The 14,701-nt window shown below is 33.1% G+C and overlaps 1 protein-coding gene across 2 annotated transcripts; it reads left to right on the top strand.

Annotated features, from left to right (window-relative positions):
• The first annotated feature begins 858 nt into the window (after positions 1 to 858).
• Positions 859 to 14,496, top strand: LOC130808725 (probable DNA primase large subunit). 2 transcript variants are annotated; one of them, XR_009040726.1, is made up of 20 exons: positions 861 to 1,221; positions 1,342 to 1,403; positions 1,545 to 1,648; positions 1,783 to 1,864; positions 1,944 to 2,003; positions 2,106 to 2,169; positions 2,376 to 2,395; positions 2,671 to 2,754; positions 2,838 to 2,902; positions 3,370 to 3,418; positions 3,512 to 3,559; positions 3,644 to 3,733; positions 3,878 to 3,937; positions 4,326 to 4,385; positions 4,905 to 4,979; positions 5,072 to 5,157; positions 5,809 to 5,902; positions 5,988 to 6,095; positions 9,008 to 9,085; positions 14,003 to 14,496. XR_009040726.1 is itself a non-coding variant. In XM_057674195.1 (19 exons), the coding sequence occupies exons 1-19, from the start codon at positions 1,086 to 1,088 to the stop codon at positions 6,211 to 6,213; spliced, it is 1,359 nt and encodes a 452-aa protein (XP_057530178.1). In that variant the 5' UTR covers positions 859 to 1,085; the 3' UTR covers positions 6,214 to 8,979. The 2 variants fall into 2 exon arrangements, 1 of the variants encoding a protein (XP_057530178.1); XM_057674195.1 differs by lacking the exons at positions 9,008 to 9,085; positions 14,003 to 14,496 and adding an exon at positions 6,202 to 8,979 and having other exon boundaries at positions 859 to 1,221.
• Positions 14,497 to 14,701: the final 205 nt, after the last annotated feature.

The raw sequence follows: 14,701 nt of genomic DNA, 5'->3' as shown, positions 1-14,701 counted from the left end.
AAGTTGGATTACTATAGGAAATTTTATGAAGAACATAATATATTGATGGAAAAAAGTAATAATAACAAATTGCACCAAATCAATCCTGAGTTAAAACGGTTTGGTTAAGTATGATTTTGAGGGTTTGTGTTAAATGATTTTGTTTTAACCATGATTTTGTGGTTTGATCTAGCTTAGATGTAAACCCATACCACATTATATTGTATTCAATCTCTAATTCTTCTTTTGGTAAATAAAGTAAAAAACAATTAAAAGAAAATTACCGTGTAAATTTACATATTTCAATTTATATGATAAAATATCATTTAAAAAAATGTGTTTTTTTTCATGGTTATGATATGAATTATTCATTGACATTAATAAGCTAATTCTAATCACAAATAGACATATGAGTCATTATTATGAGAGATGCGTTTCATATATGAGTCAAATAACTGACTAGTTTAAGGTTGTCTGTTATATTTTGAGTTACTGTTATGATAAACTGTATTTCGGTGAGACGACTTCAAAACAAGAAACTCATATTCTAATAATTTGTATTAGTCGACTATTTAATCTATGTATAACGTACATCTCACGATAAGAACGTCTTATACAAGAATTTGTGTTGTATTTTTTGGTGTAAATCAAGCTCAAATCCATCTAGTCTTAATAAATTGAAACCAAATATTAAAAGTAGGCTTGATTTTGGATCTAATAAGATTTTGACCCACAAATCGAGTCATCAACAATTCACCATCTCTATTTAACAAGTTAAAAATTCGGTTATAATCCAATTACTTAGTTAGATATTGCTTGTATTTAGATCAATGTCCTTGTGAGGCGAGGGATTTATGCCCACTATAAATCCGACCTGATCCAACTCGAGAAAAATTGTCGTGCCCCAGCTGAACCTTTCCCATTTCAACACCTTTAGTCACTCCTCAAGGGTCCGTAGTCAAGCACCGACTACAAAATACCTAACATGTTTCCCGCCATTTTCATTTATCCCACTTATTCAAAGGAGACAATGGCGCCAAAATTACCATTTTCACACAATTCTCAGTTAATAGACAGTAAGAGATAGAGGGAGAAATAGCATAACAATGGAAATAGCACCTCAGAGAAAAGTTTCTTCCGACGATGTCGGCGTTGCTTCCACTCTTCCTGTCTACCGTTCTCCTCCTGAACTTGAAATCCGCCTCGAAGACTTCGAACTCTTTGCCATTGATCGTCTCCGAGGTTATTCTCTCTTCATTTCAACTTATTCTTCGTTATTACGCCGTTAATTTCATTATAAATTAAAAATTAGGGTTTCGTCAATGTGGTCTTAATCGATTTGTTGTTTTTTTAAATTTTTAGTGCTTAAAGGAATTTCCGATGCTCTTTCTCGGGGAAAGAAGCCTGATGAAATCGAAAAATTGGTAAACATTTTGTTGATGAGACCTAATTTGTTAAACTTAAACTTTTCGTTATTTGTCGGAAAAACTCTATTTTCATGATACTTCAATTTAGGGTTAGGTTTATTTTTTTCGTTAATTTTGTTAAGAAATATGATTAATTAGGTGGAAGTTTTGTGGAAAACACACAAGGAACATCTACAACCTTCGGAGGCTATTAACAAGGACATCATCTCTCATTTTGTCCTTCGTCTTGTTTATTGCAGAACGTAAATACTTCACTAAATATGATTATATTTTTCATTTACGCTGTTAATTGTTTATTTATTGTTAATTTTTGTAGTTTTGGTCTGCAAAGTTTGTTTTGTTAATGAATCTCTTTTCATACGTTTGGTTATACTAGGGAAGAATTAAGAAAGTGGTTTTTATCAATGGAAACAACTCTTTTTCGCTACCGTTTTAAGCATGAGAGCGTCGAGAGCCAGGTACATATGGGGACAAAGTGTTGCTTAAGCTATTAAGTGAATTTACCATGACATCGTTTCTAATACCCTTTGTTCGCAGAGGGCTCTGCTAGCAGAGTTTGATCTCCCTTACAAAGCAGTTAGCAACGCAGAATTCGAGGTGATTAATGAATCTAGTTAATCTTGTTTTTTAGAATGTATATGATTTTCGAAGGTTTGTTATTATGCTATTGCTAATTATGCATTGTGATATAATACTTAGAGTGTGAAGGAGAAGTTATCACAAGTTGCACGATCCCTTAGACCGCATTTGCCAAGCTCTACGAGTAAGCCATTGAGTTTTAGTTGCATTTTGATGTCATATATGTATTTGATTCATTTGCAAAGATCCTTTGAAGTATCAACTAATGAATATATGTGGCTCTTGGACATGAAGTGTTTGTATGTAAGAAATTATCAATTTAAAATGAGCTTTTACATTTGCATGTTTATGTTGGAATGTAATATGATTCTTTTTTTTTATTTGTTGCAGCTGATGTCGTATTCTACAAGGTTAGATCAATGCTTTTGAGCAATGTCATCTCCTTTCTCCTAAAATCATGTTTATCCTGGAAAAAGACTATTCTTTGTCTTCTTAAATAATGAAGGGGTAGTACTTGCATGTGGTCAAGATATACATTGTTCTGGACATTTGCTCTTGGTTCTGTAATCTATTACTTTCACTTCCTACTTGTCTAACATGAGAGATTAAATGATACTCATTGGACAAAGTGACGTGTCAAATAGTTTCTCTTGCACTCTTTGCTCATTATATATGCTGAATGAAGGTACCATTTGAAGAGGTTCCTGAACTTGTTGCTGGGCGCAGAGTATATGTTCATAAAGGATATGCATATGTTGCAATGAACCAGGTGAATTTTGTTGGTGATTATCCAATTTTCTTTGTGATTTGTTATGGTTTATGTTGTTGAGACGTTCTATATCTTTTTCTTAGGTTGTTTCACTTGTTGTCACACAATTTCGTAGCAATCTATCGAAAGCTCTGATACTTACAAATCGGTTAGTCAGTCTACCAGTATTTTTAGCTTTTTTTTTTATTGCATTTTCTTAGTTGTGTATATACTATTAGCTGACTGAAAAACGAATAAATTTGTTAACTTGATTGCTACACTTTTCTAGTTGTAGTATCAAAAATTTATCGTTCATCGAGTGCACATGGATTGTAGTTTTATAAATTGTATTGGTAAATAAACAACAATTCATCATGCTGGATGTTAGGGTACCTCGCAGCTGTGTTTCCATCAAATTGAGCTACTAGCGTAGTATAAATATTGAATATATAAATTAGATTGAGATTCAAGTAACATAGATCAGCCGAAAAAGAACCTTTTATCTCTAGAGTTTTTTGGAAACTTCGACATATTTCAAATTTATCACCCTTCATGGTTTATGCTTTTATATAATTTTTCTTTCTAAGAGCTGTAGTATTGCGGGGTTCCTTGTTGATTCATATTATTTTCTTGCAGAAAATGGGCTTCTACAATTTGTGACAAGGAAAAGAATAGGCTGACTCCGGTGAGTATTGTGTACATAACCATGTGTAAGAAGAACATTGACTTTGTGATTTAGTACTTCGTAATTTTTGCACTTACAGTTTTTATTCTGCAGATTGTTGAAACTCTGGCCACTAGCTACCTTGGTCCTGACTATTCTGAGGTAACTGATCTTTCAGCACATGATTTGCACACATCTTTTAGCCTCTTGAATCGAAAGCTTTAGAGTGTGTTAATTCTCATGCAGCCGAAAGAGTTTGCAGAGATATCACTGAAAGACCTTGATCAAGTAGCTAATAACTCATTTCCACTCTGCATGCGCCATCTATTTGAAAAGGTTGGAAAACTGATAGTCAAGTTGCATTCGTGGCATTATCTTCTAAAAAGATATATACGATTTTATATATCCTCATAAGTCATATGTCTGGTTTTACATTGGTTTCATGTTTGATAACTACTTGTGTTTTCTAACTATGGCCAGCTGAGGGAAGATCATCACCTCAAACATGGAGGTAGGATGCAATTAGGATTATTTCTCAAGGTAAGCATTTGTGTATATAAATTATGTTTGACATGTGTCATTTAAAAACTTTTTCCTGTTTAAGATCATCATTTTTCATTGCATTATTTCAACACCCTTTCTTCAATTGATTTTGACAAAGCAAAAATATCGAGAATGATGTCTCATTGATCATCTTATTCGTACTAATTTAATAATCTTAAATGGAGGAGTTTTTTTATTCACTTGCTGATGCTTGTTTGCGGAGCAACGCTTAGATTGTCAATTATCAAGTGTTTCACGTTAGTAACAGATTTTAGCTTTTGGATATGTTTTTGATAACAATCATCAAATGTAGATGATGAAATTTGAAAAAATTGTCTATTTTTGTTTAACGAGACATATCAGGTGTTTGTTTTCCTTTTTGTAGGGTGTAGGATTAAAGTTGGATGATGCTCTTGCATTTTGGAAATCTGAGTTCTCCAAGAAGGTAATAGCTTTAAAAATGCATAATTCTTCACTTCAGAATCTGTTTTAGATATGTATCATATTTTGGCCAAAGTATAGTTAGTCTAAATATTGTGCAATTCATGGAAATTGAGGCAGCAGGTGTGGATGATGGCTGCTATTACCAATGTTTCCTTTCTTTCTCTAAATAAAGTTTTACAACATTATTTTGTGCTATGTAAAATTTTTTTGCTTTTCTATTTTTGGTAATTAGTCTACTGAACTTTTGTTTATTTGCTAATATGACACTAATTTGGTTTACATTTAATTTAGTTTATGCTTTAGATTAAGAAAAAAGGGTTGTAGTCGCCTTTAGATTTTATATCCTTTCAAATTTGCATTGGTGTTTGAATTGTGTGTTTTTTCTCAGAATTACTGTTGTCTTTCATGGCTGGAGACCTTTTATTTTCTGTTTGGATTTCTGTTAATGCTGTCTAAATCTCCTTTTGAGCAATATGCCTATTGTTTTTGTGATAATTGGTATGTGATTTGTGTTTTCTAGGTTGGCCCTGAGAGATTTGACAAAGAATATGCTTACAGCATACGCCATAATTATGGAAAAGAAGGCAAGAGAGTGGTAGGCTATATTTATGGACTCCTTAACTAAAAAAGGTATGGTTCTCATTTACAATTCTATCATCAACTGAGTTCTGCGGTATGTTCTTTCAGGACTATACACCTTATTCTTGTCAAAAGATTATCTCATGTACACCTGGTGTTGGGGATCATCATGGTTGTCCCTATCGTCATTTCAGGTAAACTCACCACTAATAGAAGTATGAACTGACTAGTACTAAATATTTCAAATGCAATATGGTCGTTTTTTGGAGGGGGATTACGAGAATGCATATAATTTGAGGACATAAGGAGAAAGCGTTCACCAATTACACCCAACTGCCCTTGACCCTTGCCAACACAAACCCACAAGTGTCATTGAATCCTTGTAGTAACCTGACTTCACTCATGCCCCAATATCCCCCAGTAAATCCCACTAGCATCCCATCTCCACAGCCTCAACCACAATGGAAACCAAAACCCCCATTAAATGCACATTATGTTACGATTTAACCCACCTAGACCACCACCAAAATTTACCATTCATGTCCACCATCACAAGCATCCTTCATGCTATCTCCAAAACAAAAAGAAAAAATGAAAGAAACTTGAGAATGGAAAAATCTGTCAAAAATTTTATATTCATAAATTTCTCCTAATGTGAGCTCTTGAAATGAGATTAAGACAAAAACCAAACCTTAAGTTTGTGTCCACTCATTTAAATATCTCCTTCTGTCCTTTATGTCTATTTTGTCATAGGAAATTGTATCTCAATTCCTACTGTAACTTAACTGAAATTTTCATAAAAGAATTTTGGCATGCAACATGTGATGTGGAATTTTCTTTGGCAGTGAGGAAAACCTTAGGGCTGCTCTTAATAAGATGGGAGTGAGTAGTAGGTATATGACTGATGTGATGGATAAAGTTCGAAATAGACACTATCAGGTACAGATTGTGCATCATAAAACATACAGGTGCTGCATTAGTTGCATCTTGATTTTCATCTTTTAAAGAATGTATGCATGTGCAGCTGGCATGCACCTTGACATTTGAAGCTATTCATGGTTCTCCATGTGATTCTGGAATCAATCATCCAAACCAATACTTCAGTGATAGTCAAAAGATTCTGCAAGCAAAGGTATACAATGATTACAAGTTTTCAATTTGTAAATTTGAAAACTATTCAACGTTTACTCTTTCAGTTTTGATTTTCAATAAATTTTAAATCTCATGTATATGATTAGGTGGAAATATGAAAATTGCTTGTGGAAATCATCGAGTGTGGAAGCTTGTAGGCTACTTTTATGTGTTCTGTAAATCATGAAAAACAATGAAGTTCTGACAAACAAATTCTTATTGGTGTTGATAATGATGAAGAAATCAAAATGGAGTAAGAAAGCAGAAAAACTTTAGCTTTTAGAGAAAATCCGTATGAATTCTCCTTAAGAAATTAAAGTCATTTGGTATAGGCACTTTCCTCCACCCAAAATCTCTGGAGGTGTCTTGAGATATTGCGTGTCTCAAACTTAGAACTAGTTATGTTCTGTATCATACATTTGAAAAATCTATCAACCATCAAAAACTTTGCGTCATAGGCTCATTGTCATTGTGCAAAAACAAGGCCACTTTAGGGATAGATATTCGTGGCCTCAGTCAACATTCATTAGTGTAATAACCACATTACCCTTGTTAGACCGCTACCACATCATGTAATCGCTACTATGCTTTGTGTATAAAACTTTATAGTAATTTTTTTTTTTTGGCTAACAAAATTTAGAGGGTTTTTAATATGCTTTTTAGCCTGCTTTAGCTTGCTTTCAAGCCAAAATGAGAATACTAGTTTTGTTAGCTTTTTTCACTAGTTTTTGAATTGTTGGCCTACTTTTTCTCTAATAAAAGCTAACCAATACTATATTTTACCACACATCTTCTTAAATTGTTGGTTTGTTCAGGTAGCTTAGACTAGCTAAAACAACCGTCACTTTTAGTTGATCAAACTAGCTAACCATCTCTACCCTACATATTTGGCTTGAAAGCATGCTCATTGTTATCATAATATTTCGAAAGTCACTTGGCATTGATGGACATGTTCAAACTTTCTCAAGGTGTTAATAACCTTAAGGACTCTAATGTAGGTTAGTGATGTGGAAGAAGCCTTGAAGTAAAAAAGCAAAAATATTAAGACTTGAAAATAATTGGGGCAAATGAAATTGAATTAGTTAACTAATCTCTCTAACAAGATATAGAAAACAAACAATAGCTACGTCTTGAAGTTATAGGCTCAAAGGTGGAACACCATGTGAGAAGATGCACACAAATTTTTGAAAACTAATTTGGTCTTTTGTGAAGACAATCCATCATAAAACCTATATACATGATGAGTCGATAAATAGAGCACTATGAGATAAAGAAATATGATTTGCACATGCTTTTTATTCATCTAGAAAAGGTCTATGACAAAGTGCCAAGATAAGTACTTTGGTGGGTAATGAAAAATAAATTATGCCACATAACTATTATTTTAGACCAAGATAACTATGAAGAACTATAAATAATGTTAGGATATGTATATGAGTGATTGAAGATTTTTAAATCATAATTGGTTCACATCAAGGTTCTACCTTGATAGGTGACCTATGAGATAATAAGACAAATGTAGGGATAAGGTCATTGGTGCATGTCATTCATTGTTGACATCATATTAGCTGACGAAACTAGAGATAAAGTGAAGCTAGAGATGAAGTCATTGCTGAGCTAGAAATGTTTATTTAGGCGTTAGATTTGAAATGGTTAAGTTGAAGAAAACGTATATCAAATGTTGTTTAGCTCATACAATCATAATAGAGGTGTATAAAGACCGCTATGAAGGAGTTCCTTCACGTAAGGGAGTGTTGCTCAAATTTTCACAACGAAGATGATGATCAAGATGTGAATATAAGCTCGAATTAGTACAAATGGAGAATCACGAATGAAATATTATGTGAGTATGGTGTGGCACTTAAGTTAACGGGAAAATTCTATAGAATTGTCGTCAGGACTTTTTAAAACAAAAAATTTGAGAAGATTGAGGTAACAAAGATGCATATGTAAAGATTGATGAATGGGCATACCTTAAAGACTGTTAAATACAATTCAAAATGAAGACTTTCAAAAGAGTGTTGGAGTTGCAATTATAGAAAGCAAAATGAGAGGAAAACCTTGACTCATGTACCAAAAAGTCATAAATTGCATCAATTAGAAAAGTGCACAAGGTTAGAATTTCAAAAAGCTTAGAAGACGAGGTTTGTCCAAAATGATCTAGATAAAATAATGACGTCAAGAATTGATGTTTGCAGGAGCTTATGACAATACGTAGAAATAAATAGAGGTAAAGAATACAATGGTTGATCATAAGACTTAATTTTCTTGATTGTAAAATAATTACTGTCAATGCACTCTAATGATAAGTTGTTTTAGTTCATGTAGTCAACCCATTTGTTGGTTTTAAAGCTGACATTGTTGTTTTGTGGTCATAGTTGTCTAATAACATTTATAAGGAAAAAGAAACGCTTAAACATGTAAATTTTTTGTTCTAAATGTTCAACAAGAACCTGGAAACTATATTTTTAGTACTACTGGAATTTGGAGTTATTAACATATATTTATTGTCATGTGTAAATAAAAGAATTTGGTTGAATAAGTTTATAACTTACTAGAAAAGAAAAGACAAACAGATAGCCTAGCCTGGAGTTTTAAGTATCTTAAATAGATATATCATTACACTTGTAATGTAATAAAGTGAGACTCAACTAGCTATATGACATCAAAAATCAAAACTAAATACGATAAATATAAATTTGTGACTTATTTTTGAGTCTGTGAATATATATTTTTTTGCAGTGGTTTGACCATTTCAGTCTTGCCACACCCTGTCATTAATCTGTAGTTGCATTTTTGGTGATGGGTAAAAGCTTATTTCTAGATTATAAATAAGTTGTAATAGATATTTGGATATGATTTATAATTATCATAGTTTTTTTCTCATTTTCTTTTTCATTGACTATTTTACAGAATAATCCTTGTGCATGAAGATTGTTGTCTTGGGGTTTGCACATCAAGATGTTTTTTAACTGTTGCTTCACCGTTCAGGTATGTCTTGTGTCATGGGATTTTGGCAGGATAGTTTCCATGCAATCACTTATATTAAATAAAAGGAAAACGGTAAACTTAATATTATTAAGCCTCTTGCCCCCTCCTTCTGAGTAGGGGTTCAATGGGCTGGGGTTCATTTTTCATCCCTAATTCGATTTTTTTTCGAGGGTTTAGTGAAGGCTAGGTTGAAAAAGGATGGGGTGAAATAGGGTTTTGTATATTAAATGAAGGTTGATTTTAAAAAGGGTTTAAAAGAGGTTGAAATAGAGCTTCTTATTCTTCCTAATGTGTCACTTGAGTAGTTGCTTTTATGAGAATTGCAAGTTTTGTTTTTGTGTGACCCTTGAGACTTTGACATATGCCCTTTGCTTCATGGCCGCTAGTAGAAACCTTAATAAGTATACTTCTTACAAACAAGCCGTCATTTGAAGCACTATGTGTTTTCTGTAACAATTTTGTATCAATCAAGTCTCTTTGAGCAAGTATTTTTCACATCATCACTACTTAAAATTTCCTTACCATAGAGCTATTTTTCTCTTAAATTCTATTGGATGGTAATGAGCAAATTAAGTAAATACTCAAGTCCTTATCATAAAGTTTTACATGTAAGATTTGCAAATTCATTATTATAAAATAAAATTTATCAAGATAAGGCTTCAAAGGTTTATCTTCATCTAATTAAAATCGTAGAGTTTACTCTTCAAGAGTACTTAGTTGATGGTTTTTTTAGTCATGTATTCCAACTTCTCTGATATATGGTTGTTTCCTTGATAACTTCTCTTAAAACTTCACTTGAAAGACAAAGTTGTTTAGTCGATAGGGCCTTTGTTACAATCTTCTCCTATCTAGCATTAGTCATTCTTTTGAGGTTAACACTCAAACCCATCAAGCACACCATTTTGCATGTATTGCCTTCATTTGACTTGCATAAGCCAAATTTACACTTATCAAATTTTTAGGTGTTTAGCTTCATTGTAGACATAGTTCATGATATGGTTGTACTTGTCTCAAACTGACTATTGAGACACTCCGATACCAATTGAAATTATTGTAAGAACATCCAATAATAGATTGCAGGATGCTTCATGATGAATATTGAAACTAACAACTATTGAAAAATTAAACAACCAAACAATACCAAATAAACAAGATACAAAATTTACGACATTTATCTAAAGTAGGCTACATCATCTTGGTGGTGAGTTGCTTTGATTGATTGTAGAACGTAAGCTTGGAGTTCAGACTATGAACTCTTACGACTTCTTTGATAATCGATACTAAATGGTCTAAATGTAAGGAAAAATTACTGTAATTTTGGTAGGAATATCTATTGACAAGTTTAATGGTCATGTTTATTTTTCTTTGACAATCTCATTTTTCTTCGCAAAATTAATTCCAATATATTACCATTTGAAAATGTGTTATTAGCTAGTAATGGAAAATTGTAAACAAAAAGTAGTTTTATGATCAAACTTATTGCTATGGGAATGAGATGATACATATCATGAAAATTTACACTACAAATTATTACTCCCATCATTTAATATTGATTATCAAACGGACCGTTAAAGAATTACACTTGGAGGTGTTTGGTATGAGGAGTGGAAAGGGAATAAAAAAGGAACTTAAAGGAGGGAAAAGGGAAATATAATAAGGGTTATTGTTAATGGTTGTTCGGTATAACGATGCAATAGTTGTTTAGTATGAATACTAATGTGTAGTTGAAGGGCAAGAGAAAGAGTAGTTAATGAAGGTGAAGGGTAAGAAGACTGAAAAGAGTAAGAGAGGGCAATTGATCTATTACTAGCGGAATCAAACTAACGGATTTTGTTATCCCAAAGGGATTGGGTTATTGAACATACCCTACCAAACAATTAGTAACGCAAATAAGCTTCACACTTAGCAACGCAAATAAGCTTATGTGTTTAGTCTAAAGGTTTGAATAATCAAACTATGTTTAACATGACCCCTTTATGTATAGGGGAACCAAATAACAAAAGCCCAAAAGCATTAACAAAAACTGAGAGCAAAACAAAAAATTTAGCAATGGATCAAACTGTTACGAGCAGATATTTGTAGCCTAAAACAGAGTATTTTTGCTTGTGGCTTCAACCAAGGGACCATAGCACGGTAGTCATGCTTGACATCTGGAGGGCGGAAGTAAAAGAGCTACTATAATAGTAAAAGGTCTATTGGGTAAACATTTGAAAGTGTTCATTAAGTAGGTAAAGCATGACAAGAGATAAGGGAGATGAAGGAATCGAATTTGGTTCCTTAGTAAATTATTGATGTTTAAACGTAATTCGGGTGACGAGGGAGACAAAGGTAAGGACGTTATTTTGCTAACCAGAAGACTAAGGCAAGATTTTCTCGCTTGTAATAAGGTAGTTTTGTTGCTCTTTTACGTTTGAATTGAATCCTATGTTTTTAGAACTTTATTCGCTATCAACAAACTAAAATTTTATGATCGGAATCTTTTTAGATTCATTTGCTATGTATTATCAAAATATGAATTTTTTTAAATTCATGTCTGTGTTCGTGTTCTGATAAAAATATTTCTCAAAATAGAAATTGTTTGTATATTCTCGTCTTCTAATCTCCGAACATTCAGAGTGTGGTGTGAGTTTATTGTTCTTATCACTAATGTCATTTGAACGAGCCAAAAATGATCGCTTAATTCTTGATGGAAAAAAACCTCTTTCCTTATTCAATAAAATGTTTGGGCACTCAGAATTTTTGTAGCAATTTGTAGTGGTGCTACCACTTGCTCATATGACACAACATCATATTTGATATTTGGTAACAAAGTTTGAATTGCTATTCGTCAAATTGCTGATTGGAGAGCAGAATTTTTGTCATTGGGAGTGCTTTGCGAACCACCTAAAGATGATAGATGATTTGAGTGATTGATTTGATCAATTTATTAACACTGATTTTAAACACGTCGGTGAGAGTAACTTGTTGTAAATCAGTTGATTTATAACAACTTGTTTGAGTGAACTTACCAAACACTAGTTGTCGATGGCTTGACCACCCAAGTGTGCGACTACCTATTTATATGAAAATAAACTAAAATTGTTCATAAATTATTTTGCCGAATACCTTTAATATTAACTGTGATCACATCTTATACCCCCATAGTTTTTGATTTTGAGCTAAAGTCTACCTATTTTTTGCAATAATCTAAATATTATATCTTGTTCCCTTGAATTACTACTTTGGAAATTTAAGATCCTCTCACGAGGATTTTATAGTTACAATCTGTATCATCACTTAATTTTGATTTTTCTTGACAAATCTCCGAACTGTTTTGCTTATCATTATATAATTCCTGTAAGAAGAGCTTTTTTTGTATAAAAAGAAAAACCTTCTAACGATTTGTTTAGTCCCTTCCTTTTCATTCACATGCTGTTTGTTGACCTGCTTTCCCTCCATCTTATGGCTGCACCCTGGTTGTGTTTTATAATATGTCTTTACACAATGTAGATGGTGGAGAATATATTCATCCAACTCACTGAGAGGGTAAGCTCGTAAAGGTTGTTGGCCTATTTGTTTTTTTAGTCCTAAAGTTATGAACGCAGAAATTGCCCAAGGTTGAATGAGGCTTCAAATTTACAGTGGCTTTGTTTTATAGTTTGAAAGAGAATGACTCGGATCCAACAATAGTAGAATTATGAGTAGAAGTTGAGTGAAAAACAGGGCATAAACAAGAGACAACAACAAACAACAACACCAATGTGTTTATGAGGTATCTAATGATACCTCCCCCTCAAAAGATGATTACTTACATTAATCTATTCAACAATACATTAAGGACTAACCAAACACACTTGAGAACAAGCTTTCAATATAGTGATTTCATTCAACAATGGAAATCACCCACAATCTAATACATAAAAGAAGAAACTCTCTTGGTTCTCAAACCCTAGCCTATCTAATGTGTATTAGCCTCACCTTTATCTTCTAATGATGTTCTAGGACCCCTTTATCTAGTCCCTCAACATATTAGAAGCTCTAGGACAAATCCCTCAATGCCCAAGTAAAACAGCCCACGAAACAGAATACCCGCAAAAACGCGTGTTGAACCTTGCTCGGTTGAGCCAAGCTGCTTGCCTGGTCGAGCGAAGGCTTCAGCAGCCTCTGACTGCTACTACTCCTTTGTTGCACTTGCTGCCTCGATCGAGCCACGCTCTCCTTGGTTCCTTGCCTTGATTGAGCACCTATCAAGGCCTCTTTGATGCACTTTTATGCAATGATCATGTCCTCCCATGCCTTGCCCATTGCACCTCACTTGTATCACACTTGTTCTTCGTGGCACCTTCATCACGGCACTCCGAAGACCCTCTACATGAGGATAATTTGGTGCTTGCTCTAACATAGTTGTATAAAAGAAATCTACTTATGTCTTTGTTCAAGTGCTTTATATTAGAATTGGATAAAATAATTTATTAAATCATTTAAATTTTTTATTTATATATGAAGTTTCAAATGTTGTTTGCAATCAAAAGTCAATCAAAAAATTAATTTAAATTTTGCATACGTCTGTCAGTCGCCCTTCAAAATCTCACTTGCACAAAAATCACTTGACGTTAGAGTATAGTATCCTGTTAGATGTCTTTTGGGCAAGTGCTTTTGATTGCGAAAGATAATCTTGTGAAAGCTTATCCTTGATATCAAATTTGTACTCTTAATCACCTTTGTGAAGCTTTAGGAGTGGATGTATCTCACAAAACCTCAATTCTTTTGAATTTTAAAATGAGGGAAGGAAAAAGAATGTTTGGCCATATAGAGTTCTTTGATAGATTATGGATAATTTATAGTTGAACTGCAGTATTTGTTTATAGATTAAGCCTTTTTCTAGTTAGTGCTTGCATAAATCATGAGTAACTTTGTACTGTTCACTGGCTTTTTCAGGTGAGAACATTTTGGTGTGCAGGACTCTTGCTTTCCTACACAGTGACGGTCCCAGTGACATCTTTTATTGTATGTTTATTGGTAAAAAAAATACGTGCGTGGCTACGACAATCAAATCCATGGGGTATGTATTTAACAAATTCACTGAAGGGATTAAAATATGGAAAAGGAAATAAGAATGGCGGCCTTTAATTTAGCAGCTAAGCACCTTTAGGATGTAAAGTGGTAGCATTACTTATTAATTATAACAACTAGAATGTTCATAGGTATCTCTTATCATTTGTTGTTTTGTGAGTTTAAAAGTTCCCCTTAGTTGAGGCGGAATTTTCCTTCAAAAGTGTAACACCTGTATTTTTTTTTTTTTTTGTGAAACTCACATTAGTATTTTAGAAGTATTATTCCATTATATTATCATTAATGGACATCTGTCTATACTTTCCCCGAAATAGGGTTTGGATGGTTTGGAACGTTGGATCATGCAATGGGTCTGCATCAAAATGATCTTCACTTTGATGCCATGAAAAGAATTCTGATATGTTTAGGTCATCTTCTTTTTTCCCCTCCATAGGACTTAACTATATGCGAAAATTTGAAACATATAAGTAATTTTGACAAAAAAAAAAATTTAAGCTTTGAGTAAAGTTAATTTTAAAAATAAGCGTTTTCATGTTCGAGCTTAAGGCCAGGTATGTTTGCAGT

The sequence above is a fragment of the Amaranthus tricolor genome, chromosome 3 (assembly GCF_026212465.1).
Source record: "Amaranthus tricolor cultivar Red isolate AtriRed21 chromosome 3, ASM2621246v1, whole genome shotgun sequence".
Classification (NCBI taxonomy): Eukaryota; Viridiplantae; Streptophyta; class Magnoliopsida; order Caryophyllales; family Amaranthaceae; genus Amaranthus; species Amaranthus tricolor.
Note: the sequence above shows the minus strand (reverse complement) of the source record. Positions and strands in the feature narration are given on the sequence as shown.

Bases quoted from the DNA above. Each gene is read 5' to 3' on its own strand.
- LOC130808725 (XM_057674195.1), top strand. From the start codon at position 1,086: ATGGAAATAGCACCTCAGAGAAAAGTTTCTTCCGACGATGTCGGCGTT. The intron at 1,222-1,341 runs GTTATTCTCTCT...TTAAATTTTTAG, and splicing joins TGCCATTGATCGTCTCCGAG to TGCTTAAAGGAATTTCCGAT. The intron at 2,170-2,375 runs GTAAGCCATTGA...TATTTGTTGCAG, and splicing joins GCATTTGCCAAGCTCTACGA to CTGATGTCGTATTCTACAAG.